Source organism: Propithecus coquereli, unplaced genomic scaffold, assembly GCF_000956105.1.
Source record: "Propithecus coquereli isolate 6110/MARCELLA unplaced genomic scaffold, Pcoq_1.0 Scaffold130, whole genome shotgun sequence".
Classification (NCBI taxonomy): Eukaryota; Metazoa; Chordata; class Mammalia; order Primates; family Indriidae; genus Propithecus; species Propithecus coquereli.
In genome coordinates, this window is record NW_012137192.1 from 6074160 (window position 1) to 6098843 (window position 24684).

Sequence of the window (24684 nt, forward strand, 5' to 3'; positions counted from 1 at the left end):
GATGAGACTGGAAGGCAGATGTTAGAAATAATGGGGTCAGGGCACCACTTGCTTAGTATTAATAGCCAGAGGTCTTGAATCTTGCCCCAGACTGTGGCCATAACTCTGGAGTGTTCCCCAAGGGAGACATACACATGTGGCATAATGGCAAAGGAAGGCAAAGTGCCACATTCTTCTAAGCCAGACTTAGCATGTACCCCCACCGCCCACCTGCCCTCCGTGCCTCTCCCATGGCATATTTCTAGTTATCTGGGCTTGGATGAGCCTGTCTTCTTTCCTCACCACCACAAACCCAAGCCTGAGTCTGACTACCGCTGCTGTGGGAGGACAGAAGATCCACGTGGGAGAAGCACTAGGGTTGGCTCACTGCTGCAGTGGCACAGGTGGAAGAGGAAGACCCAGAGAGCCACCCTCATGGGCTTGTCCATCTGAAGCAAGGACCGACCCCCCTCCGTGTGCAAGAGATTCTCCAGTATGGTCAATCAAATTAGCAACTCCTCCTCTCAGGAGCAGGGAGGATTCAAGGAGGAGGATGGGAAAAGAGAAACACAGAGTCTCCCTCTTTGACATCCCTATGGTAAAGCTAAGTTTTATAAGGAATTTCCACTCAATATCAACATACCTGAAGTCTCTATGGGAGACCCTTACCAGAAAATTCCTTGCTTACCCGAACTTGGAACTGGAACGTAGAAAAAGACTGGCAGAAAATTGGAGAATGTCTGACCAATGGGCAGCAGCTCCTAATGAGAGGGAGGAGAGTAGGGATGTAGCCCACAGCATGGCGAATGTGTCCTGCTTGCTCTGAGCAGGGAAGTACTGATGGGTGGACCCAGGGAAGGAAGCTGTTCAGGAGACTAGACAGCAGAGAGGAAGAGTCCAAGGTCTGATACGAACTTCCCAGGAGCTCTAGAGATGGCTAGAGTGGGTCACATGCTGCAGGGACAAAGATCATGGAAGCATTGCTCTCACCCTTGGTCATTGGTAAAGACCAACCTACTCACGTGAAGACGGTTGTGCCCTTCTCTTGAACTGCACCATCATGACCAGGGTCAAAGCCCGGGTGGCAGTGGTGATGGAGACAATCACAAAAGTCGATGAGGTTCCCCTGCTGTCTTCTGACCCACTTCTAAGTGGCCTGGACCCTGGAGATCAAGACAAGTAAATCCCCAAAGTAGTCATCATTGCCAGTTTGCTAACTTTGGCATCCTGAAATTAAAGGACTAAGTACTTTAACTGGGTCACCTCTATTAGTGGGTAAAAAGCTGCATGGTCTTCATTCACTTCCTAAAAATACTGCTATACATGGTGGCAATCAACAGAATTAGCCGTGAGGAGGCAACATGGAAACCAGTGAAGTCAAAACATAATCCCGCCTGGTTCCCCAGCAGTAAGCCAAACGAAGTGGTTATGAACACAGACTCTGAAGCCAGACTGCCAGGTTTGAATTCTGGTCCTGCCACTTAGTAACTGGGGGACCTTGGGGCAAGTTACTGTGCCTCAATGCACTCATCTGTTACATGGGGATAATAGAAGCTGGCTTCTAGGGTTGCGATAAGGGTTGATGAAGTCATTTGTATAAAGCACTCAGAACTGTACCTGGCACCTGTAAGCTCCCCACCCCATACCTTTTCACAGTTATTATTAGGATCATGCTGTTTAGCAGTGATCGTCAGCACCTTCCAACTGAAGTCACGTTGCTGGTGACAATACCTTTGGCAATTCAATGGACAACTTTCTGCTCTTTTCCATACCTGTTATTTTTTTTTGCAAAAGTGAGATTATACTGAACATACTCTTTGCTTTTTAAACTGACTACAGGCTGGGCGCAGTGGCTCACACCTGTAATTGTAGCACTCTGGGAGGCTGAGGCAGGAGGATTGCTTGAGGTCAGGAGTTTGAAACCAGCCTGGGCAACATAGTGAGACCCCCATCTCTACAAAAAATTTACAAATTAGCTAGGCATGGTGGTGGGCACCTGAAGTCCCAGCTATTCAGGAGGCTGAGGCAGGAGGATTGCTTGAGCCCAGGAGTTTGAGGTTGCAATAAGCTGTGATAGTGCCACTGCACTTTAGCCTGGGTGACAGAGTGAGACCCCATCTCAAAACAAAACAAAACAAAACAAAAACAGAACAAAACTGACTACATTGAGACTATTTTTCTATTTTGTGTATTCTTTTTCAGCATCATTTTTAATGACTACAGAATTGTTCAGATATTATTTAACCAAACATGTTTGATTTAATGCTTAGGTAACGCTTTCTCTTTTTAAAATGTATGCTGCCATAAATATCATTGAGCAAAAGCATTGATCACAGGCATAATTTGGCCCCTTAGAATAAATTCCTAGGAGTGAAATTTCTAGTTCAAATGGCCTGCAAGCTTGAAAGTGTTTGCTATTCCATACTATTGCCAAATTATCCTCCAGAAAGATTGTACCACCACCAGCAAGTAATAAAAAGCCAGTTTTCCCTTACTATATGCAACAATGGATATGGCAGTCTTTTAAATTTAATTTTGTGCTTGATCTTTCTTGATCTAAAGCTGAACTCTGCTATTTGGGGATTGGTTTCCCTGGACTTGGTACTGATTCTTCCTTTAACTGGAGCGTCCTACTGGAATGTCCAAGGTGGGCCCTCACTGACTTACACAACCCTGAGAGGCTCTTCCTTAGTCTTCTAGGACTAAGGGAGAGCTCAGCCATGTGCACAGTGGTGGCAGGATCCTGGGAGCTGTCCCTACACCAGCAGCCGTCTTAGTCTTGCTTGTTTAATCACCTTATCCTAAAATATGTCTTAGCTAGAGATTTGCTATCATCAGAGACTTTCCACAGGCCAGACCAGTGAGAAGCAACATCTTTCCCTCATTCCCCACTGGACCACCAAGGTCACCATCAGCAGACTTTAGAGTGACTTCCCTGACCCTGGGGGCATCATCTTAGGCTGTGGTGGTGACCAAAGAGGAGACACGTAAGGAGAAAGGCAGGAAGAAGTAGCCTTGAGAAAGAGCTCCAGATACACTTTCACCAGCAGAAATTCTGAATTAGAAAACATTTTTTTAAATTTAGGTTTAAACTACAAAATATGCAAGGGATTCTTTTGCCAGCCTCTCAGGAATAGCCCGCTTGGCTTCCATTTCCCCACTCAGAAGATGTTGAGGACCAGGGCTTATAAGAAGTGGTTCAGGTGGCTGTGGTTTCATCTGAGCTTGATATATTACATGTGCCATGTTAGCCTGCCTCGGAGCGTGGATTCCTGTAGAAATATTAGAAAACACAGAAGGATATAAAGAGCAAAGTTGAAAACACCCCAAATCCCACCATGGAGATATAACCTCTGTTAGCATTTAGCATCCATCCAGAGATAGAGCTATAGCGTGATCATTCATTTATATGCCTGTATATACATATGCATTTAATTTTTATAAAGATGAGATAATACTGAGAGTGCTATTCTATAGCCAGTTTTTTAAAAGAATTGATTTTTGATGACTGTGTTTTACTTATTCATTTTCAATTCATTCATTCATCAATACATACTTATGCAGGCTTGGTTGTGTTGGGGTTGGTTCTAGGCAAGAGGGAGGAGCCATGAATGAGACAGACATGGTCTTGGCTCTTGTGGAGCGTGCATTTTATTGGTAGGGACAGACAATAAACAAAGACATGGAGAAGAAAATTTCAGGTGGTGGCATGTTCTCATGCAGAAAATAAAATAGTAGTGTATGGCAGTGGAGGGTGGAAGAAGATTGGATACCCAAGAAAGCCACCCTGGGGAGGTGACAAGAAGTCAGCCATGTGACAATTGGGGGTAGAGCATTCCAGGTGGAAGGAAGAGTAGCTCCAAGACTCTACAGTTAGAATAGAGACAAATTTGTAAGGTTTAAGGAATATAAAGGCCAGTGTCACCGGAGCAGGGAATGAGGAGGAAGAGAGAGGTACAAGATGCAGTGCCAGAGGAGGGGAACCAATGAATGAATGGATGGCCTTGCCTTGATTTTATTCCAAGTGAAAAAGGAAGTCATTGGATAGTTTGTAAGATGCCACCTTATTTAACCAATCATTTCCTTTTTGCTTTTGGTGTTGCACATATCTCTGTGAAATATTCTTTTGCAAAGATAATTTTCTCTGGACAAATTCTTTGTGATAAAGCCAATAAAAACTTTTGAAATACCTTTCCAGAAAGACAGTTCTTATGTATAATTCTGTCAGAGATTAAAGAGAGGGTCTTTTCCCCAACGTAGAACACATGATATTTCAAAATATGCCGAGGGGGAGGGAGAGAGAACATTTCATAAGAGGAAAATAGCATCTGAGCGCCTAATTTGCATTTCTCTGGTTATTAACAATGTTGACCATTTCCCCTGTGTTTTGTTCTTTTTTCTTGAAGTGTTTATATTTTTCTTTACAAATCATATTGATTTGTAAGAATTGTTTCTTTAATAAGGATCTTAGCCCTTTGACATATATGTTGCCAATATTTTTCCCAGGTTGGCATTTGCCTTTAAGTTGTTATATTTATTTGGTACCATAAAAACCAAAGTTTTAAATTTTATGTAATGAAGTTTATCAGTTTTGTACTTTGTGGTTTCTTTCTATGCTTTATGTTTTTAAAGTCCTTTTCCATCGTAAAATCAGATAGTCACTTTATTTTCTCATGTTTTCACTTTTTATATTGCCCGTGTCCACTAGAAATATTTTGGTGGATAGAAAATTTTCTACTTTTAAACCGTGAGGGACAACAACAACAACAGCAGAAGGAATAAGCCCTCTTTCATTACAGACAAGTGGGCACAACCTGGTTATGTGATAATTCTAACATTAACAGTGTAAAGAAGAGAAGTACAGATTTGATTCCGCCTAGAAAACTGATGGAGTCATAATAGATTTCTGTTCATAAGGCAGAAAATTATCATTTTTTTAACCTGAAAAGACAGAGTAATAGTCTGATAAGGACAAATTACCCAAGTATGTTTTTAAAAACACTGCAGTCATTAACAAAGTGGTAGATATTTCCTTTCCTTTAAAATCCCCTTGGGCCCTAAAGATACAGTTAATAAGGGGGAAAACTGTCAAAACTCTTATTAGTTGGTTGAATTTTATTTTCTGCTCAGAATTATATCATTTGAAACACTGAGAAAATGGTTTTTGAAGGGTAATTTGTCCCTATTAGAGTTTTAAATGTTCAAATCCTTGATTTAGCGGTTCTACTGCTAGAAATTGACTCTATGGATAGAGTCACAAAAGTACATCTAAGATGTATGTAGAGGAGGATTCCTTGCAGCCCTGTTTATAATAGCAAACAAAACACTAAATAATCTATTAGCAGCAGACTGGTAAAATACATTTAGATGTGCCATGCAGTAGTTACAAAGAATGTGCCGGACTCCATGTGCTGAAATAGAAAAATCTCTAAGATACATCACTAAGGGAAGTACGCAAGCTGAAGAGTAGGTGTTTTATGTTAAGAATAAAGACTCCGACATATAACATGCTGGTGTATTCATTTTTTTTCTGGTAGGATACATAGAGAACTAATAGAAATCGTTGCCTAAAGGAACCAAGCTCATCCGGATGAGGTGAAGAGAAAGTCAGTTGTTCATTTTATTCCTTTGTGTATTGTGGGAATTTTTTCACCCTGCACATTTGTTACTTATATTTATGTTTTTAAATGTTTACTCTATATATCTGGGCAGGAATATTATGGGCTATGGGAATTTCTTTCTTTATACCTCTCTATATTAAAAAAATGAATATATATCAGAAATTTTCTCCAGATACTGACATCTAAGAAACAAACAAAAACGTGATTAGCCAAAGTGAGAAGAGGCGTGTATATCTCTGCTGGGAAATATGCTAATTTCTTGGAGTTTGTGTTCCCTTGTTGTCATCAGAATGCCTCACATTGTGTTCTCTTTCTATTTTCGTGCACACTATTTTGTTTTGCATTTCCAACCACGACAGCTATGTTGAGTTGTGCCCCAGCCCCTCTCCTGCCCTGTGGCCTGCTGCTGTGAGAACCGTGAGAAGCCACTGGGATCGCTGCTTACTGCGAGGTCCATGTAGTGTCCACTGCTGCTTCCTGCCCTGAGACATTGCCTCCGGGCCTGGCTCATCTTCCTAAGGCAGGCCTGTCAACTTAGTGGATCTCTATGCCCCTTACTCTTCCTGTCCTCTAGTTTTAGGGAGATACATTCTGATAGCCAGAGACCCCAGATTTGGAGAGTCTCCTCCATTCTTGGTAAATTGAGAGCTTCCCCAGCTGCTGCCTCTTCTGCATTGGTCCTTTTCAGAGGAAAAGTTCAAATGGGAAAGAAATATTTTACATTTGCTTTCTTTATTAAATCATTCAATCCCCTGCAAATGTGTCCTACAGCGATTGGAGTAAATGAATATATTGGTTCACCAGGCATTGCTGAAGGTTCCAACCCAGACTTGACCTATTTTTGTTTGGAATTGAGAAATGCTCGTGGATTTTGTAAGAAGCCTCCTTCTTGGAAGGTGGAGGGATTTGACATCAGAATGTTTCGCGTTTTCAACAGCTCATATGCTCTGCAAGGTTTTTGGCATATAAATGTGAAGAGAGCTAATATGTCTCATGTGTCCTGAGTGGAGTTCACTCTGAGAGCTAAGCAAATGTTAGTAGCTCTGAACATGTCTCTGCTCGTCGGAAAGCTCTCTGGAGTCAGACTGTCTAAGTTTCTACTCCAGTTTGGCCCCTTCTGAGCTCATGACCTTGGGCACTTTACTCACCCTAGCTAAGCTTTGGTTGTTTCTTCCATAAAAAGGGGGATATTAAAGGCACCTAACTCAAAGTGTTGTGAGGATTAAGTGAAAAGCTGACTTACCATAATGCCTGACACATAGCTAGGAATCAATAAACTTAGTTGCCATTATTATTATTATCATTACCACCATTATCATTGTTATTCTTAGGTTCAACCACTACAGAACAGAATTTTGGTTCCATGAGTAAATTGCAGTTGTATAGACAAAATCCTAAGGCAAAAACTTGGTGTTGGGTACCAAGGAGGTACAAGGTGTTGGGTACCCAAACTTGGTGCTGGGTACTGCATTTATGGAGTCCTTGCATGCTACCAAGTCATGTGCACGGTTCCATTTTTACTGTAACTCATTTCAACCCTCCAATAGTACCTTAAGGCATTTCCATTTCCATATTTCATACTGTGTTCCAAATCTGTTTGACACTTTACTAGCCATGTGACCCTATCTCCCTGTGCCTCAGTTTTCTCCTCCGTAAAACGGGGATAACGATAGTTCCTAACTCACTGGGGTTTTGTGAAGATTAAAAGTGTTAATCACACAGAACAGTGCCTGGCACACAGTAAGCACATGTAAATGTTTGCCAGCATTACTTTATAGCTGAGGAAGGGCACATGTGACAGTCAAGAACATGTGAAATCATTGCTCTTCTTAGTGTTGTGAAATGTTAGCAATGGGAGAAACCTTACAGCTAAGCTGGTCCAACTACTACTCACTTCACAGGTGAGGGACCTAAGGCCCAGGAACAATAAGGGACTTGTTTAAGTCACCCAGGGAGTTAGTAGCAGAGCCCCTACCTGATGCCAGGTCTCCTGGGTCCTAGTTCAGTGCCCACGTGGCTTCACAGTGGGAATAATGCAAATGTGGAGAGTGATGTTATGAAAATTATTACTACATTCTTCAGGTGAATTTAATTCTGTTATTCCTGGCTTTTGGAACTTTCTCAGAGTTCTCTACCAGCCTACCCACCTTTATATAAAGTGCTCGATTTTTTCACTACAATAGGCTTATCAATATGATGTCATAAAGCAGATCTTATTATACTTTCTGATCAGAGCTTTATGAGACCACACTCCTCCTTGATCTTCAGAGGAGACCAAAGGAGAGCACTTCTAGCAAAGAATTTGATGCTATGACCATGAAAGCAAAAGCACAGCTATATGGTGAAATAATTACTTGAAGGTAACACTGTGGGCAGACCTTACAAAATAGACTTCAGATGTAATCCACATGGACTGTAAATTATGTACAAGGGTCCTCAAACTAACCTCTGCTGTATTGTGCATTTGACTTGGTGCTAATAGACCAGCTATATCAACTCTTCAGTGAAATTAATAACAATATTGCATCTAAACTCCTTATGATGTTTCTTAAGGTTTCAGGTGTTAAAGTATCTCTTCCAAAAGCCAGCATCGAAGTTTGAACTAATCAATGTTTTCTTTTTCTATTTAAAATTCTTCTCTTGACCGTGTAATTTCTATTAAAAACAAAACACCGAGGTAGAGAGTAGAATGATAGTTACTAGAGGTGGGGAAGGGTGAGGATGAGAGAGATTGGTTAATGGGCACAAACATACAGTTAGATAGAAGGAATAACAGCTGAGATTCATTTACAGCCAAGTACAAGTATTTATTATACAAAAGACCTAATGCTCGATAGCACAGTAGGGAAACTATAGTCAACAACAATGTATTTTATATTTCAAAATAGCTAGAAGAGAGGACTAAAAGTGTTCCCAACACATAGAAATGATAAATACATGACATGACGGATATCCTAGCTACCCTGACTTGATCATTGCACATCCTATGCATATAACAAAGTATTACATGTACTCCATAAATATGTACAAATATTATGCATCAGTAAACAAACAAAACAAAACAGGCGGTTCCCTCTTTTACCAATAGATGGCAAGCTCAAGGCCAAATAATCAGTTGAGTAAAGGAGAAGTTACATAAATGGAAACCCTGGTCAAAACTAAGCAGTGATGAATGAATAAAGTTGTAGAATTCTCCACTTCACATGGGGATGCCGTAGGTTAAATGGGTCTGTGGCTGGGCAGAAAAATGTAGAAAACCTAGTTTTCTTGTCCGTTTGACCATGCCTTTTAAGGTTATCATTTAAAGTGGCTGCGAGTTCTGTTCCTTAGTTTCGCAGGATCAGAAAATCCTATCCCATCTCAGCTTTCAGTACACTCATCTACAAACCCAAGTGCCAGTTTATTCATTTTTCAGTGGACGGACATTGCAGGGGGCTTAACAGGTGTCATCTCTCCATTCAACTGACTCCTTGGGAAGCCTGAATATAATCAGGATCACGATTGTTGACCTTTAATTTGGAGCCAGGAGAGTGAGTTTTAATATCTAGTGGCATTGAGGTGAGGTAACTGGTCTCTCTTACGGACGTGTCTGCTTGGCGAACTCAACGTTCATTGTTAGCTGGATGGGCAATTGGACAAAGCTGAATGGGCACCTCCTTGGTTTTTTTATGCTTGATCCCTCAGGTTCTCATTCTTCAGACAGACCATCCCCCTTCTTTTCCTTTGGATATATAAATAGCATTGACTCTGCAGCAGCACTAAATAGATAATTATAATCCAAACATGCCTGAGACAACATTCTGATTCCTTAACAGAAAAAGCTCATTGGGTCCCTGTTTGCAAGTTGATTTTTCATAATTTAATTCTCAAAATGTCACCTTTTTCTTAGTATAACCTATATAAAACCTGGGCACCCTGGCAATACAGTTTTAGCATGAAGCCACATTCAAAGAAATACAATCTAGCTGGCAAAAGTAATTCCAGTATCCTTACTGGAATCTTATGGAGAACGTCAAAGGCGATTCATTTCATAAGCCACAGTAAAATATCTGAAAAGTCCCTTTTCTTGATTTTTGGATCTTAATATCTCCGCCCCTCCCTTTTAAGCTCTTAAACTTCAAACTATCTCAAGCCCTTTCAGTTCTTCGCTTCTTCATTCCTTCTCTCCTTTTCTCGATCTTCAATTTTCCCCTTATCTACCTTCCCCCCATTCCCTTTCCAAGTGCAAGCTATTTAAGGCAGTCTGTTTCTTTTTTTAGTACTTTAACCTCTTTCTCTGATTCTTCATTGCAAAAGCCTAGGAACCAGCTGGTTAAAAAGTCACTTACAAGGTGTGTATGACAGGGAGGGGCACAAAATTCCCTTTAGCTCTCCACGGAAGGAGTCAAGGCAGGATTCTCTTTATCTATCAACAGGAGGAATAAATATTGCAACATTTACCAATTTAATATAGTTTCTTTTCTCCCCTCTTACCTAAATTCTGGGATCTCCTGAGTAGGTCTTCTGGTTCCTTCCCACTGTTGTGCACTGGGATGCTAAATATCACCGCAAGTCAGGATAGGGCTTCAGGGGAGAAAAGGAATCACCATGTCCCGGCTTCCGACTGCACTTCCTGCTCAGCCTCTTCCCTTCTTCCTGTTTCTCACAAACTCATCTGGGACATCCCTCTTCTCTCCAGCCATCACCCTGCACGCCCAGCTTGTAGCACAGCCAGCAAGGGAGGAGAAGGTGGAAATAGGCTTCCCTAACTACAGGTACCTATAATACCTGTCTTCCCGTCGTATTTGTTAGCCACCTTTGAACAGAAATGTGCTACATTCTCTATGGGTGCCCCTTGCTATACTCAAAGTTTACAGCATTCATAATGTCGCAATACTTCCAGAAAATACTTGCCAGGAAAATATATCATTTACAGAAAGATAATGCAAGTGACTTGCTAGGCCTCCCAGATAGTGGAGGAATTTGGAGATCTTCCTAATGGATTGAGATCACTCCATTCCAGATGTCTCTTGAGGCACATTCCCCCTGAATGGTTTGCTACTGTCAGCTCATCATGCTTGTCCCTGGAATTTCTACTTCCCCTAGCCTTTTTCCCCACAGTGAGCTTTCCATGGTTCTTTCCCAGAAATAGGTTTTTCGACTCTTTTGTCCTATGCATAGCAACGGTGATCTATTCCATATGGGTTAATGTCTTCAGCGTTAGGACAGTTCTGGTTTTATGGACTGATGATGATGAGTTTTCAATAATGTATTTTGCTGCCACTGAAGTCATGAGTGCAAATACATAATGCATTTGAATGAGGGATGTGGACAAACAAATGCAATCAGAGGAGAACACAATGTATAGTTCATTCAGAGATACTCAACTAGACATGTATTACTTGTGTTACTCACACAATGTTCCAGGCTTTAGAAATGCATCAGCCAAGATCCTTGTCCTCAGGGAGCCCATAGTTTGTTAGAGGGAGAAGATGTGTACACAGTTAAGTGTAGAAAGGGCTAAAGTACTCAAGGTACTAATGTAGAAAAATCCACAGCCAGTGAAGGGCAAAGAGAAAGGAGGGAGTGATGGGTCTATTTGGAGGCAACCGAAAAGGCTTCTATATACTCTTTGAGTTGTAAGTGACAGAAACATCACACAAACTAGGTTAAACAAAAGGGAGATTTATTAGTGTATACAAGTTAGGAAGCCCAGGATGGTTCTGGCTTCATGTGTGACTAGATCTGGGACTCAAACAATGTATTAGGATCCTTTTTTCTCTGACTTTCAACTCTGCTTCCCTCTGTGTGTTGGCCTCATTTTCTCCAAGATAGATGCATTTCTTCCATGTGGGTGGGAAAATTGCCACTCAGAAGTACATCGTCTCGGCTTAACCCTGGTGATAGGTTATTCATGTGTCTGTCCCTAGAAATGTCTCTAATTGGTCTTATTTGATTCACTTAGCCATCCCTTGGATCGATAGCTGTTGCAAAGAGATAAGGTCGTATGATCAGCCCAGCCTGGCTCACAAGCAAGTCCTGGTGGCAGGATGCACTGGGGTATCCGGGACTAACCAGGACTGTCATTTCCACCAGAGCCGTTTACAGTCAGGGTAGATGTGTTCCCAAAGGAGAAAGGACTGGAAAGATCAAAATGGACAGGTGTTCACTATATCTTCATTGATATTTAAAGTGTGCTGTCAAAGATGAGCACTTTTTTGCCAAATGAAGCAACAAGGGACATCCATTATTATTAGAGGAAGCAGCAAGGGCAAACCTAGGAAGACATGAACCAGCCTGGAAGACTGGGAGACTGCAAGTAGCTGTTGAAGTTGAAACATCTGGCTAGGGGGTCATGGCTTTGATGAAGCTGTGAGATAGATGGGAGCCTCCTTGGCCGGGCTGAGGAGCTTGCTCTTTGCACTAGGCAATGAATGGGGAGACATTCTGGGTTTTAGACAAGGGGTGGAAGTGATCAGATTTCTGTTTGAGAATATCACTTGGGCAGCAATGTGGAAGGTGACTTGGAGAAGCCAAGACTTGGAGGCAGGGAGACTAGTAAGAAAACCCCTTCAGTAGTCCAGACAGAGATGAGGTATAAGTAGAACTCCTGACCTTGAGTGATCCTCCCGCCTTGGCCTCCCAGAGTGCTAGGATTACAGGCATGAGCCACCGTGCCTGGCCATGAGCTAGTATTTCTTAAAGTCTGGGCTTTGCACAGAAAACCTGGCTATAACACAAATTATTATCACATTGATTTGGATAGTAGTGGTGTAATCACATCCCCAAAAACATAGTAACTACATAAAATAAATGCTTCCGTTAACACAGAGTACTGCAGCCAAGCTTTACATTATTGTCTTCTCTGGGATTTGGCTGTTGCATTGTAAAATGCCATTATGTCTTGTCTAACAAGTTTCTCCCTGCATATGTGAGTGAAGGAAAATGATTCAGTGCAGTCAATGTCTCCGTAAACTAGCTCTGCACACTTTGGAAACAAAACATTACCGAGGAAGCCATCCTAAGAGCAGGCCTTTCTGTTCTCATGAATCACATTCATATGGTATTTATTGTCTGCACTGAAGAAGTATGGAGAAGAAAAATATGAAGAGTCCACTCTAATGGAAAGGTTATGGTGGAAATGCAAGCAAAATGCATCCCTTTAAAGCCAGTTTCTAGGCATTACCTAGAAGTGAACATGTGACAATCAGAATAATAGCAAATAACATCGATTTAGTGCTTACTGTGTGCCAGGCACCGTTACAGGCCCTTTATGTGCATCAACTCATTTAATCCACACCTTATGTGGTCTGGGTACCATTATTATCTCCACTTTATGTGGGAGAGCACTCACACCCAGAGAGGCGAAAGAACTTACCAGAGGTCACTCAGGTAGCAAGTGGCAGGGCTGAGAGTGGGACCCAGGCAGACGGATTCCAAACTTCATATTTCCCATAACCTCGGTGAGCCCCACCCACAGGAAATGCTCCCCCCCAAGGCTAGTTGAAGCAAAGATCACCCATCTCATTTGCATTGTTTGGTATATCCAACTGGATGATTTGTCCTACAAAATTTGAAATTATATCAGATTATTCATGTATTATCATTTTGTTAAAAGAATAACCCTAGAATTTCCTACTGTTTTATTCTATCATATCTGCAGTTTGTAACAACCTGTCTTTTGGATTGAGACATTTTTATTCTTTGTCTCCAAATGAAAACTGCACAGAGCATGGCTCTGTGTGTGTGTGTGTGTGTGTGTGTATAGAAACCGCCTATTCTTTTGGATTAAATTTTGCAGCCTAGCTGAGTGAGGAGAATTTCTCCCACTCTTTGAGCCCACAGCAGACATGTTAGGAGACTGCTGCTGCTTGCAACACACCCAGAGACGGTGGGGCAGGTGACGCTGCGTGTGTGCTTGGTGTCTCTGGAAGTGTCTATACAGATGTGTGCTGCTGCTGCTGCTTCCTGCCTTAAAATTTCTGGAGCCAACACCCACCCACTCTTACAGCCTCTCCCTCTTTATTTTCAAGGAAAAAAGAAAGAGGCAGACTGAAATAGAAGGCAAGCGACAACAGCTTGACGAGCAGATACTTCTGCTGCAGCATTCCAAGGTAAGCGCTGATCCCGGGAACCCATGCCATTATTAGACATGCAGATCACACTCCGGAGAGCTGGGCAGAGCCTGCCCTGCCGTGAAGGCACTGCCGCCAACCGAACCAGCCTTTTTCATTCAATCAGGAAACCATCTCTTGGCTTTTCTTGTGAATTTCTCCAATTCAGGGCATTGTTACAGCATTCCAATTTCTGCAAGCATGAGATTGCAGTGTGCGTGTGGACGGGGTGGAGGGTGTGTACATGTGAAATGCGGTGGCTATAGATAGAAATTGGACGGGAATGCTCCACAGGGCGGGTGAGGTTGTGTGCCAGGGCTTTTCTTCTGTGCATAGGTGCGGGGTGTGTTTGCTCAGAGGCTCCAAAAGGTACATTTAACAGAATGGGGTTTTTTTTTTCATTAAAAATATTAATATTTTCTTTCTTGATATGGAGAAAAGGGAGATAAAACAGTGTGATCTAAGAATACAGCCATGTATTTCAGATTATTCATTTATTTTATTTCTACCTTAACAATTTTGCAAGTGTTCTATGAGAACAAGCAGTTGGTCAAAGATGGCTTTTATGTGATTTGACTTGGTTGGGTCTCCATTACACCATGTTAAAAAGAGAGAGGAAGAGAGAGAGTGCATACGTGTGAGAGCTGTTTATTTTTTCTTTAAAACATAATGCACCTTCATAGTTTACTGGAGGATGTGGGGGGAAAAACACATAATGCACTTAAGCGTTGTAATTGATTATAGCCCAGGAGAAAGCTCTGTCAGTGTCACAAGGATCCCACTGGTTGCAGAATGTTGCTTTCTGCCTGTTCAGAGAATGATGTGAGCACATTCCATTCCAGTGTCCAGCAAGGAGTTGCTGCTTGCCCGTGACTCTTTCTGGGCTTTTGGAGGGGAGGGGGGGATTTTTTTGTTTTTGTTTTTAGGAAAACCTTCCACTGCTCATCTCATATTGCTGTGACATTGTGTGCGCAGAATTGCATTGCTCAGAGGGCTGAATGGGAAGGTAGCACTCTCTTTTGGGGTGATTCTAGGTATAGATTACTTGGATGTTTTTCAACAAGGTGGACCTTTATGGTTGCATTTCTTGTTCTTCTCTAGAAAATAGATTTGTGCTCAGTGAATCCCCAAAATGAGAATCACCAGCAAGCTGGATACTGATTTCAAATAGCAGCATGCTTAGCATGTGTATCAGCTCACCATCAACTTTAAGCAGAGAAATGTGCTTAAAAGGAGGAAAAGCAGCTTGATACTGAGAATATTGCTAATTTCTCTCTGTTCGTCATGTAAATTCACAGACCTCTTTTTGTAGGAGCTTGTACTATATCCCATATACTGTGGCTCTGTCCTTACTACATTCCTGAGGGAGGATTGAGGGCTAAAATTAGTATCCTCTTCTTGCACAGAAAGGACTTAAACACCCTTAATAGAACTGAATGAATTGTTCAAGGTCAACCTGGACAGAGCTGGGTCTCTGGCTCAGAGTACAATCAATTCAGTATAGTACTTGTGGGAGACCAGAATGTACTAAAACCTCAATGAATTCTTGGTTAAAGGTGAACTTTAAAGTAAGAGACTGCTTTTGACTAGACAGCTTCTCATCTCTTTAAGCTTCATGTAATTCTTTGTTTTTGCATTCCTTGAATCCAAAGTCAGGCTAAGAACATATGTCAGAAGACCAAGGGGTTTTGTCCGCCTTGTCATTCTGGGGTGCCACATAAGATAGCAAGGGCTTGTTTATTGCTGATGTCCAGCACAGTGTTACTACATTCTGTTCATATTCCGTCTATCCATTTTTCATCTACCCGTCCATCCATCCATCCATTCATTCAATCAACAGAAACAACAGTAAAAATTACTTAGTTTTCATGGGGAAGCAATGAGCTTCCTTCAAGGACTTGGAAACAAGGAAATCAGACAGTTCTTTGTGGTTATCCTAGTAAAATTCTCAGGCAGTTGATGAGATTGACTAACTAAGGGAACACCCAACACTTTCACCAAGGTTATCTTGCTATGGCAGGGGTTGGTGGGCAGGGGTGCTGGGGAGCACTGGAGGTGATTGTAACTTAGTAAGTGGAAGCCAATGCATTGTATTTTTCTTGCTCTGGGAAAGGCTTGTGTGGACAGAATGAGGATGGATTGTTAGCCTTGGACATTGAGACAGGAAAGCTCAAAATTAGCTGGCTGTGGTGGTGGCTGAGGCAGGAGGATTGCTTGAGCCCAGGAGTTTGAGGTTGCAGTGAGCTATGATGACACCACTGCACTCCAGCCTGGGCAACAGAGTGAGGCTCTGTCTCCAAAAAAAGAAAAAGAAAAAGACAAAGAAAAAGGAAAGCTCAGAGATTCCGAACATGGCAGTGTTTGTCTGGTACTACCTGCAGAGAGACCTCCAGCTTTGGGAGATACTGAGTTTCTGTGTGCTGATGAGGTGGGGTCAGTGGTAGGTCCTCAGGCCTCACTGTGGCCCAGGTGAAACTTCCTTCATGACTCTGCCTTTCTTATTTTGAGTCCATCCTTCCTAAAATAATTGAATCATTTCAATATAAGGAAGGGGGTGCCTGATTGAGGGATGTGGTCACTTCAGGCATGAAAATGGAGCATGTTCCACTTTAAATCAATGAGCTGTTGACTGAACTTGAACAGGGTCAGTCCTCTTCCCTGTGATCATTCGTTTTGCAGCTTGGTGGCTTCACACCTGGATGGAAGTAAATTCACTGAGGTTCTGTTTCCTCCTCTGTGAGCCTCTCTTGGTGGAGAATCTGCCAGCTTTCTCCCGGCAGCACAAGAGGCTTGTCATCCTCTCATCTGCCCTCAGTAATAGTCGTTATTTCTCTGAATGCCTAACATGTGCCTGGTGCTTTACATACGCACCCTCAGTAATGACCACAAGGTAGATGTTACCCTCCCCATCTTGCAGGTATGGAAATGAACTCATGCGGTCAAGGAGTTTGCCCAAGAACACAGAGACTGTAAGTGTGAGGGAGCCTGGGTGGAGCCACAAGGCTGTCTGCTTCCAGAGACCATGCTCTTTCTAGACACTGTTCTCTTTGAAAGGAATATTTCCTTTGAATAATTTGTCTAGAGAGATACCAATGACCATCATTGCTGTCTCTCTTACTCAAAGTATATTTTCATGGACTCCAGAAAATTTAGATTGTGCGAAGACATGTCACAGTGATTATTTTAAGTTCCTTGAAGTTCTCAATATTAGGAAATATGTCAGTAATCAATATTTATTTCATTAATTTACAAAATCCCAGATGCTTGCTAAGAAAAAAAAATTCTTAGTGCAAAGGTAAATGGAAAAGCATTGGAGTTCGGTTTCATATTTATTAAGATATAATTTTCATATTATTTATATAATTCTCATATTCTATATCTTAAGATACGATTCTCACGTGAGAATTTTATAATTGTCTTATCAAATAGTCTGTGGACACTTATTCTTATGCAATGACATGAATTATTTTGACAGATTCACTGGTCTCTGGTCAAAGGAAATAAATAGAATGTAAGACAATAGTCTCAGCACTTGTATATTTGTTTAATAAACTTTCTCATTGCAATATTTAGGAGTATACAGGGAGTTACTCTACAAAATGACATATCATTACCTTATATATGGACTGTGAGCAAATTCTATAATGCAATGAACGACCAAAGTATAAAATGTTAAAATATTACCTGCCACACCCCAGTGATTAGGAAACCTCAGTTACTTTGAAGTCCTGGCTAAATTAAACTCAGACTTCTTTTTGCAAGATTCTTAGCTATAGTTAGTATCCAATATTTGTGATGTAAGAATTTTCAAGAAATACAGGTAGAACCAGTAAGCAATTTTGATAGCAATATTATTTTGCTGATTATAAAAGGAAGGAATATATGATCATCACGAAAATTAAATTTAAAAGTACAAGAAAATATAAAGAAAAAAACATATCAACTGTATACTCACCACCCAGATAGAACTTACACAGGGGTATATCCTTGTATACTTTTTTTTCCTATATATTTCTATAGATTAAGACATATAATCCTTATTCACAGGGCTTAACAACCTGGGGGTAAAATGAAATTATATTGACATCAGTTTCCAAATTACATTAACTTTTATTTCTTTTTTGATTTTTATATATGGGCTTTTTAAATTCCCATACAAAAATTTATATATTTTTTAATGAGATCACATCTAGCATTTTTTTACTTTGTGATAACTGAATTTGATGTCATCCTTGGAAAGAACCTCCCCATCTCAAATACCTACCAGTGATATTTCTTATACTTCAATAGTATTAATCCATCTAGAATTTATTTTCCTATAAGGTATGAGATTAGGAATATAATTTTTCTTTTTATTAATGGTGAGCCATTTGTCTCAATATGATTTATTGATTAATTCATCCTTTCCCTCATTGACTCAAATGTCTTCTTTATCACATACATATTTCTCACTTATACTCAAGTCCGTCATTTGTAGATTCTTTTCATTCCATTAATCTGCCCATTCCTGCATCAGTATCATTCTCATTTCATCCCCATAGCTTTTTAATATATTATAACATTTCATAAAGAAAGAGTTATCATTATTCTTCTTTTGAAAAATTGTCTTGGCTTTTTATTTCATGAAAAACAATTATTTATTTTTATTGTTTTTATAATGTGACTTGTGATCATGTGAATTTAAAAAAAAATAAATCAGCTACTGTATTATACCAGCACAGACTGAATTTAATATTTCCTTTTGCCCCTTGGTTGAATTGCCAGAGATTTGTCTATTTTATTGGTCTATTCAAAGTCCCAGCACAGAGTAGGCCCTAAGTATATATTGCAACATGAATTCCTTGGGGATTGTCACATTTATGGAGGGTTTGTCTGACAGAGTCAGCACTGTCAGAATCAAACCGTTAATACCACATCTTCAATACATAAACTGCCTTTGAATTATTTATTCATGAGCAGAGAACCCTTACTCGAGTTGTCTTCTAACCCAAGCTATGAAAATTGTCATTATATTTTAAAGACCATAGCCTTTTCTTTCAAGAAGACTGAATAAAAAAACGATCAAAGAGTGAATTGTGACCCTGTGAAATATTTATTATCAACCCACCAAGGTCATTTGCCAAAGAGCCCTAAGGTATCAGGAGCCTTGCTGCCAAGATATGACAGTGTCTTTCATTATGTTGAACCTTTAGCACTAATTTTAGACTTTCCTTGGTTATTAGTGTGTGTGAAAGGCCAATTTCAAATTTTAAAATATTGAACAGATAGGCAAAGAATACAGTGGAAAGGAACTTTGTATCTCATCCCTTCTTTCCTCCACATCTTCGCTTGAGCTTTAGTGGAAGTTAAAACTTAATTTCTTCTATTGGAAGTCTTGGGGCAGCTTCTCCCTGTGCAGTCTGAATCGTGTAACAAAATCTCAAAACCAAAGCAACGTCTTATTGGGAGTCAAAGAGGAGGAAGGAAAGGGTGAGAGGGATTGGGGAAGGGGAAGAGGGAAAGGACATGAATGAATGACTGAAAACATAAACAGTTATTGCCTCGCCCTGAATTTAACCCATGTTCCGTAAGAGAATCGATTTTGGCCATATTCCAACCATCGTTCATGAATATACCCAATGTCAGCTTCAGCCAGATTACAGGTGAATGAACGATTTGGAGTAAAAAGTAAAAATCATAAAAGTATAAGAAGGAGTCACAGGAGAATATTTTTATAGTCTAAGGGTAAGGAAGTCTTATCTAAGTATGACATCAAAGCCAGAATTGGAAAGTAAAAAGATTGCCAGAAATTACTTTATAAAAATAACAGATGCCTGATCAGAAAAAAATTGGAGGCTCACTGCCAGTCCTGGTTCATCTCCCACTCTGTCCCACCCACTGATCCCAGACACTCCTCACCGTTTACCTGGATCCCCTCAAAAAGTGGCTTTTCCCCTGCAGTTCCCTTCTCTGCAGATGAAAATCTATAGATTGGATTAGACGATCTCTGAGGTCTTTTTAGGCTTTAATAGTCTAAGATTTTATATTTGCTAAAATGCAGTATGTGTGCATGGTTTTTAAGTAATTCATTTATTAGACAGGTCCTTATTATTACCACCTATAACCTCACATGTCAGTCTCTGTGGATGAATAAAAGACACAGAAGATACAGCCCCTGACTGCCAGGACTCGGGGTGAGTGTGGAAGGGAGAGCATCAGTATGGAACCCCTGTGAGGGGCTGGAAAACAGTCATCCACGTTAGGGAGTAGATCAGTGTTGCCTGATGGCTTCGTAAATCGTATTTGGGGATTCTCGGGTGATCTTATACAGAGGCCGGGCAGTAGAGTGCATCTTCTGACTTCAGACCCCACAGCCGCACCTCACTACATTGGAGACCATGGACAAGTTACTTAATATTAGCTCCTACCTCATAGGATTTCTGTGAGAGTTAAGCAGATTTATAAATCACATAAAGCAATTCTATAAGAATTACCATCACTGTCACCATCATCACCCAGGACCATGGCGTCAAAGATCATTTATGTATTGATGACTCCAGCCCAGTGGCCCCTGAACTCCAGGCTTCTATGTTCAACTGCTTTCCCGACATTTCCACTTACATGGATGCCACTTTCATTTAGAAGCCTCCCAAAGTTTAACATGCCCAAAATGAAAGTTTTGATTTTCTACTTTTCTACCGTTTGTTCTTCCTCTAGTCTTCCTGTCTCTGATTAATGATACCACCATGCACCCTTTTGTTCAAACCAAACATCTATATGTCGCCTTTAATCCTTCCCTTTTTCTCATCCCACATCTAATCTATTGGCAAGTGATACTGATGCTACCTCTGAGATACACCCCCGTGCCTTCCGTTCCCTCTGCTTCTGCTGTTTCCAGCTCATATGCTCCATCACTTGAACGATGCCATGGACTCCCATCACCTGTGCTTCGAAATCCTGCCCCTCGCAGGCTGTTCTTCCTGTTGAGCTTAGAACAAACAGAAAACTCCTTCATAAAGCTACAGAATCCTGCCTAATCTTGCCCCTGCCTTCCTCTCCATCTTCAACTTTTTCTGCCCGCCTTCCCCACTGCCACTTATAATGGTCCAGCCACTCAGGCTTTTGTTCTGGTCCACAAACACACTGAACTCTGTCCCTTCCACCAGGCTAGCACATTGTCCAGTCCCCCTGCCTGGAATGCCCCTGGGATCTCAGATCTCAGCTCAAATGTTCAAGTCCTCAGAGAGCCCTTTTCCGTCTAAAGTGTCCTCCCTCAGTCCGTCTTTGGCACATTGTCCTGCCTACCTCCTCCCAGGCAGCATTGCAGTCGCAAATTGTCCTGCATCCTTGTTTATTGGGATGAAGGCTCTGCGAGAGTGGGGACTTGCCTGTCTTCCTGATCTGTGTCTCATGGACTGGCAGCATCCCAGCAGGTAGGGAAGGGATGGGGGAGCCACTGCTGCTGAGGTGGGGGTGCCACCTCCACCTCCAGGAGAGGACGAGGATGAGGAGTTCTATTTTAGATCATTGAGTTTGGCCACCCAGCAAGAAAGCTCGTTTATTCTCCAAGCATTTGGGTGGTCACAGGTTCGCGTGCAGTACTACTCCAATGGTGGCTCTCAGACTAGCAGCAGCACATGGGAGCTTGTTAAAATTCAAATTCCCAGGCCTTACCTGCCTTAGAGAATCCACATCGCTGTGGGTGGGACCCCTGGAATCCTTGTCTTAGCAAGCTCGCCTGGCGATCCTTATGTTTGAGAAGCTCTGTTCTAGTTTTGTTTTCCAAAGTTGGGTGGACCAGTAGAGGAACAAGCAGATTTACTTTAGGGACTGTCTTTGTTCTGCCTTCCAAAATCTCCCATCAAGGCTCCATTTGGCTGGCTGCCAGCACCCCAGCCCCTCCTTCCTTGTCCTGACTCTTCATGGCTACATGCATTTGACACATATGACGTTTGACAGTTCTTAGCACCTGTGAGCTATGACACATTTGGGGAGATGTATGTTATTTGGACAGTAAAGGCCAAACAGAGAGAAAACTTTTTTATTTTTAGTTTTCCCTTCTGCTGAGCTCTGCTCATCACTACATTCTGAAACACTCGGGCAGTCAATGCGAGTCAGAACAGTGCAGGGGAAACCCATATATTCCCATTATATTCTGAGGGCCTAACCTATTTGGTCCTCGGAGCCAAAAATAGGAAGATTTAGAGGTAAATGTATTTTAATTGGTGGTTTCCTCTGGCAGCATGACTTTGGAGCCAAGTGAAAAATCAGCTATGCTTTTTTTTTTTTTTTTGGTGTCAAAACACCATCATGAAACAGACTTACTGAGACCAGGCCTACTACCTTTTTCTGTTAGAGCCTCTCTTCTGGGTTCCTCCTGTTGGGGACGTTTTTGATGATGTCCCACTGCTGTCTCAGGGAATACATAAGTAGAGGCACGTGTGCCTCTGGGTGCCCAGGGTCACCAGGCTGCTTTGGACAGTAATGAGGGGGCTAGACTCTGCACTTGGTGGCAGGAGGCACTATGTGAAGAAGGGCAGAGGGAACATTCCCAAGAGCAGCCACTTCTTTGAGTTGCAAGAAGAGGTGGCTTCAGAACATCCCTGCTGGGGTAGAGAAAGCTAGGACTGCCCATGGCTTCCCTCTAGAAGGGTCCGTACGCCAAGACGGGGGATGCCAGGGTATCTGCTCCTGAAATCCTAAGGTTTTTACCATCTGTGGTTTGGACCAGGTTAGTGCCAAACAATTTAACACAGAAGGCACTCTGAAAGTGTGATCCCTGCCCCTCCCGAGTAGTTAGAGTGAAGGAAAATCCATTTACTCATTCATTCACTGGAATTGGGCTGGGTGCTACAACGAATGCAAAGGTGAATAAGGGACAGTCCCAGCCTTGGAGGAGCTGACAGTCTAGCAGGGGAAGAAATGTAAAAAGAAATAATTTGAGGACAGTATGAAAGTGCTATACGGTATTGTCCCTGTTATGTGAGATAGAGCTGAGAGATGCTGATCTTGCCAGCAGAGGTGGAGGAAGACTTCTCTGGTGGCATTTTACCTGCTCTTTCTCAGGTGAATGGAGGAGAGGCCAAGAGAACAGGACAAACATCAGCAATAACAAGCATTTCCATAGTACAAAGTATGTATATGCCTGGCACTTTTAGGGTATGAACTGATTTAATCCTCGTAACAACCCTCTGAGATGGGCCCTGTTGTTGTCTCCATTTGACAGATGAGAAAACTGAGGCTCCATGAGGAGGAGCCTGTCCAAGGTGACTCAGCCAGTAAATGACAAACCAGCTTCAGAATCCAGGCTGTTAACCACTGTTCGACGTAGCCTCACACAATCTCCTCCTGAGAGTAAATGTTAAAGCCAAGTTACAGGTCAAGAGAAGAAAAGCAATAATCATCCCACTACTTCAACATTGCTACAAATGACAAGTTTATTTTGCATCTACATAAGATTAAATATCTGAATAAAACACAAAAACAATGATTGATTTAAAAATGGCCTCTTTCAATATGCAAGCAGGATCTGTCTGGGGAATTCTGAGTGGCTCAAGTGGACCACAGTGGTTCTGATTTTTTTCCTTCTGTAGCCCAGTTAGAAAGACCAACCAATTTTCCCCACCCATTCCCACTTTCTGATGGAAAAGAATCTCTAATAAGGCTTTGGAGAGCAACCAACATAAACAAATTGTACTGCAAGTTTTTACAAACGTGATTCTATATTATAAAACCATGCCCTATAACTTAAAAACTGTACGTTTTTTATACTTACCTTGGTGGTAGATGCAAACTATTTATATAGAACACATTTATAGGCCGTATGTTACCAACAATGTGTAATTATTTAAGCATACCAGAGTGTGGGGGTGCTTCCTGTCTATAGTCACTTTAGCAGTACACAGTTAGGAATGAGCTCATGTTTTTAAGTCTAAGTATTCGAAAATTACGAGTCAGATGCTATAAATTTGCCTCTCTATGTGCTGTAAGAGTAACCAAACTGATGAAATAATTTGTAATTAAAAGACAAGAATAACATCTATGAAAGCCATAGCTACCTGGACATGCAGTGGTGATGCATTGCCAAGGAAGTGCCCGTGCTGGAGGTGCAGGAGTTCTGGCCTTACTGAACTCGCTCCCAGGCATCCGCAGGGTCTCCACGGTGCTGAATGGCCCCTGGACCGCTCAGGAGCATGGTGAATCAGGACCATTAGTGAAGTCTAACTTACTATTATTAATGTTGGTAATTTCTAAAAACTCATTTTGATAGGTTCATAATAAGCAGCCCTTAGTCCCACATATTAACGACAGTCTATGGAATGGTGCACTTTTGCTCATAAGAGCTACAGAGAGTCTGCTCCAAGCCCAGATGTCCCGGCTCTCAGTGGTTGTGAGAGCTCTCTTTCCTTTCATCTTGCTTGCTCTACCTGATGAGATCAAACGAAACTGTGGATAGAGTTGATGCCAGGGAACCCAGGAACCCGGCCCTTACCCTGTGTCAGCTGGGTTCATAGCCGTCGTTCCTTCAGTTACCCACCGTTGCGGGGAAGAATTGGTCTTGTGCCCTGTGTCCTCACAGTGGTCTTGTCCTTTGACCACTGACCTGGCCGTGGACACGCTCACTGGTCCTCAGCCATGATGTGCTGGGTCTAGGCTCTGCAGACATTCAGTAGCTGCCTCCTGCCATCTAGGGGCCATGTAAGTGGAAACCCAAATCAAAATTCTCCTCACCTACCTTCCTTGCGATTCCTTTTAGGAAGTTTCAACATGCCTCTTTCTTGAGCTGTTTTCATCTCCCTTCTCAAAGCAGTAATCGCTCCCTCCCAACCATTGCCCTGAAACACAAACTTTTTATTTCGCTGCTCAATACATTAGTATGCTGGCATAGGTGGGGTGTTTGATTTTTATAACGTTTGGAGACTATTGAGGAGGATGATTGGGAATCATTAAAGGGTTTTTAAGAAGATGCATGACATAGATTAATCTTTTAAAAAGAACACTTTAATATGGAC

The 24684-nt window shown here is 41.7% G+C and overlaps 1 protein-coding gene across 1 annotated transcript in view; it reads left to right on the forward strand.

Annotated features, from left to right (window-relative positions):
• Window positions 1-24684, forward strand: part of PALM2 (paralemmin 2) — a 134389-nt gene that overhangs the window by 55014 nt on the left and 54691 nt on the right. The window contains exon 2 of the mRNA XM_012638553.1: window positions 13613-13693. Coding sequence (XP_012494007.1) covers window positions 13613-13693 — 81 coding nt within the window. The remainder of the gene's footprint in view (window positions 1-13612; window positions 13694-24684) is intronic.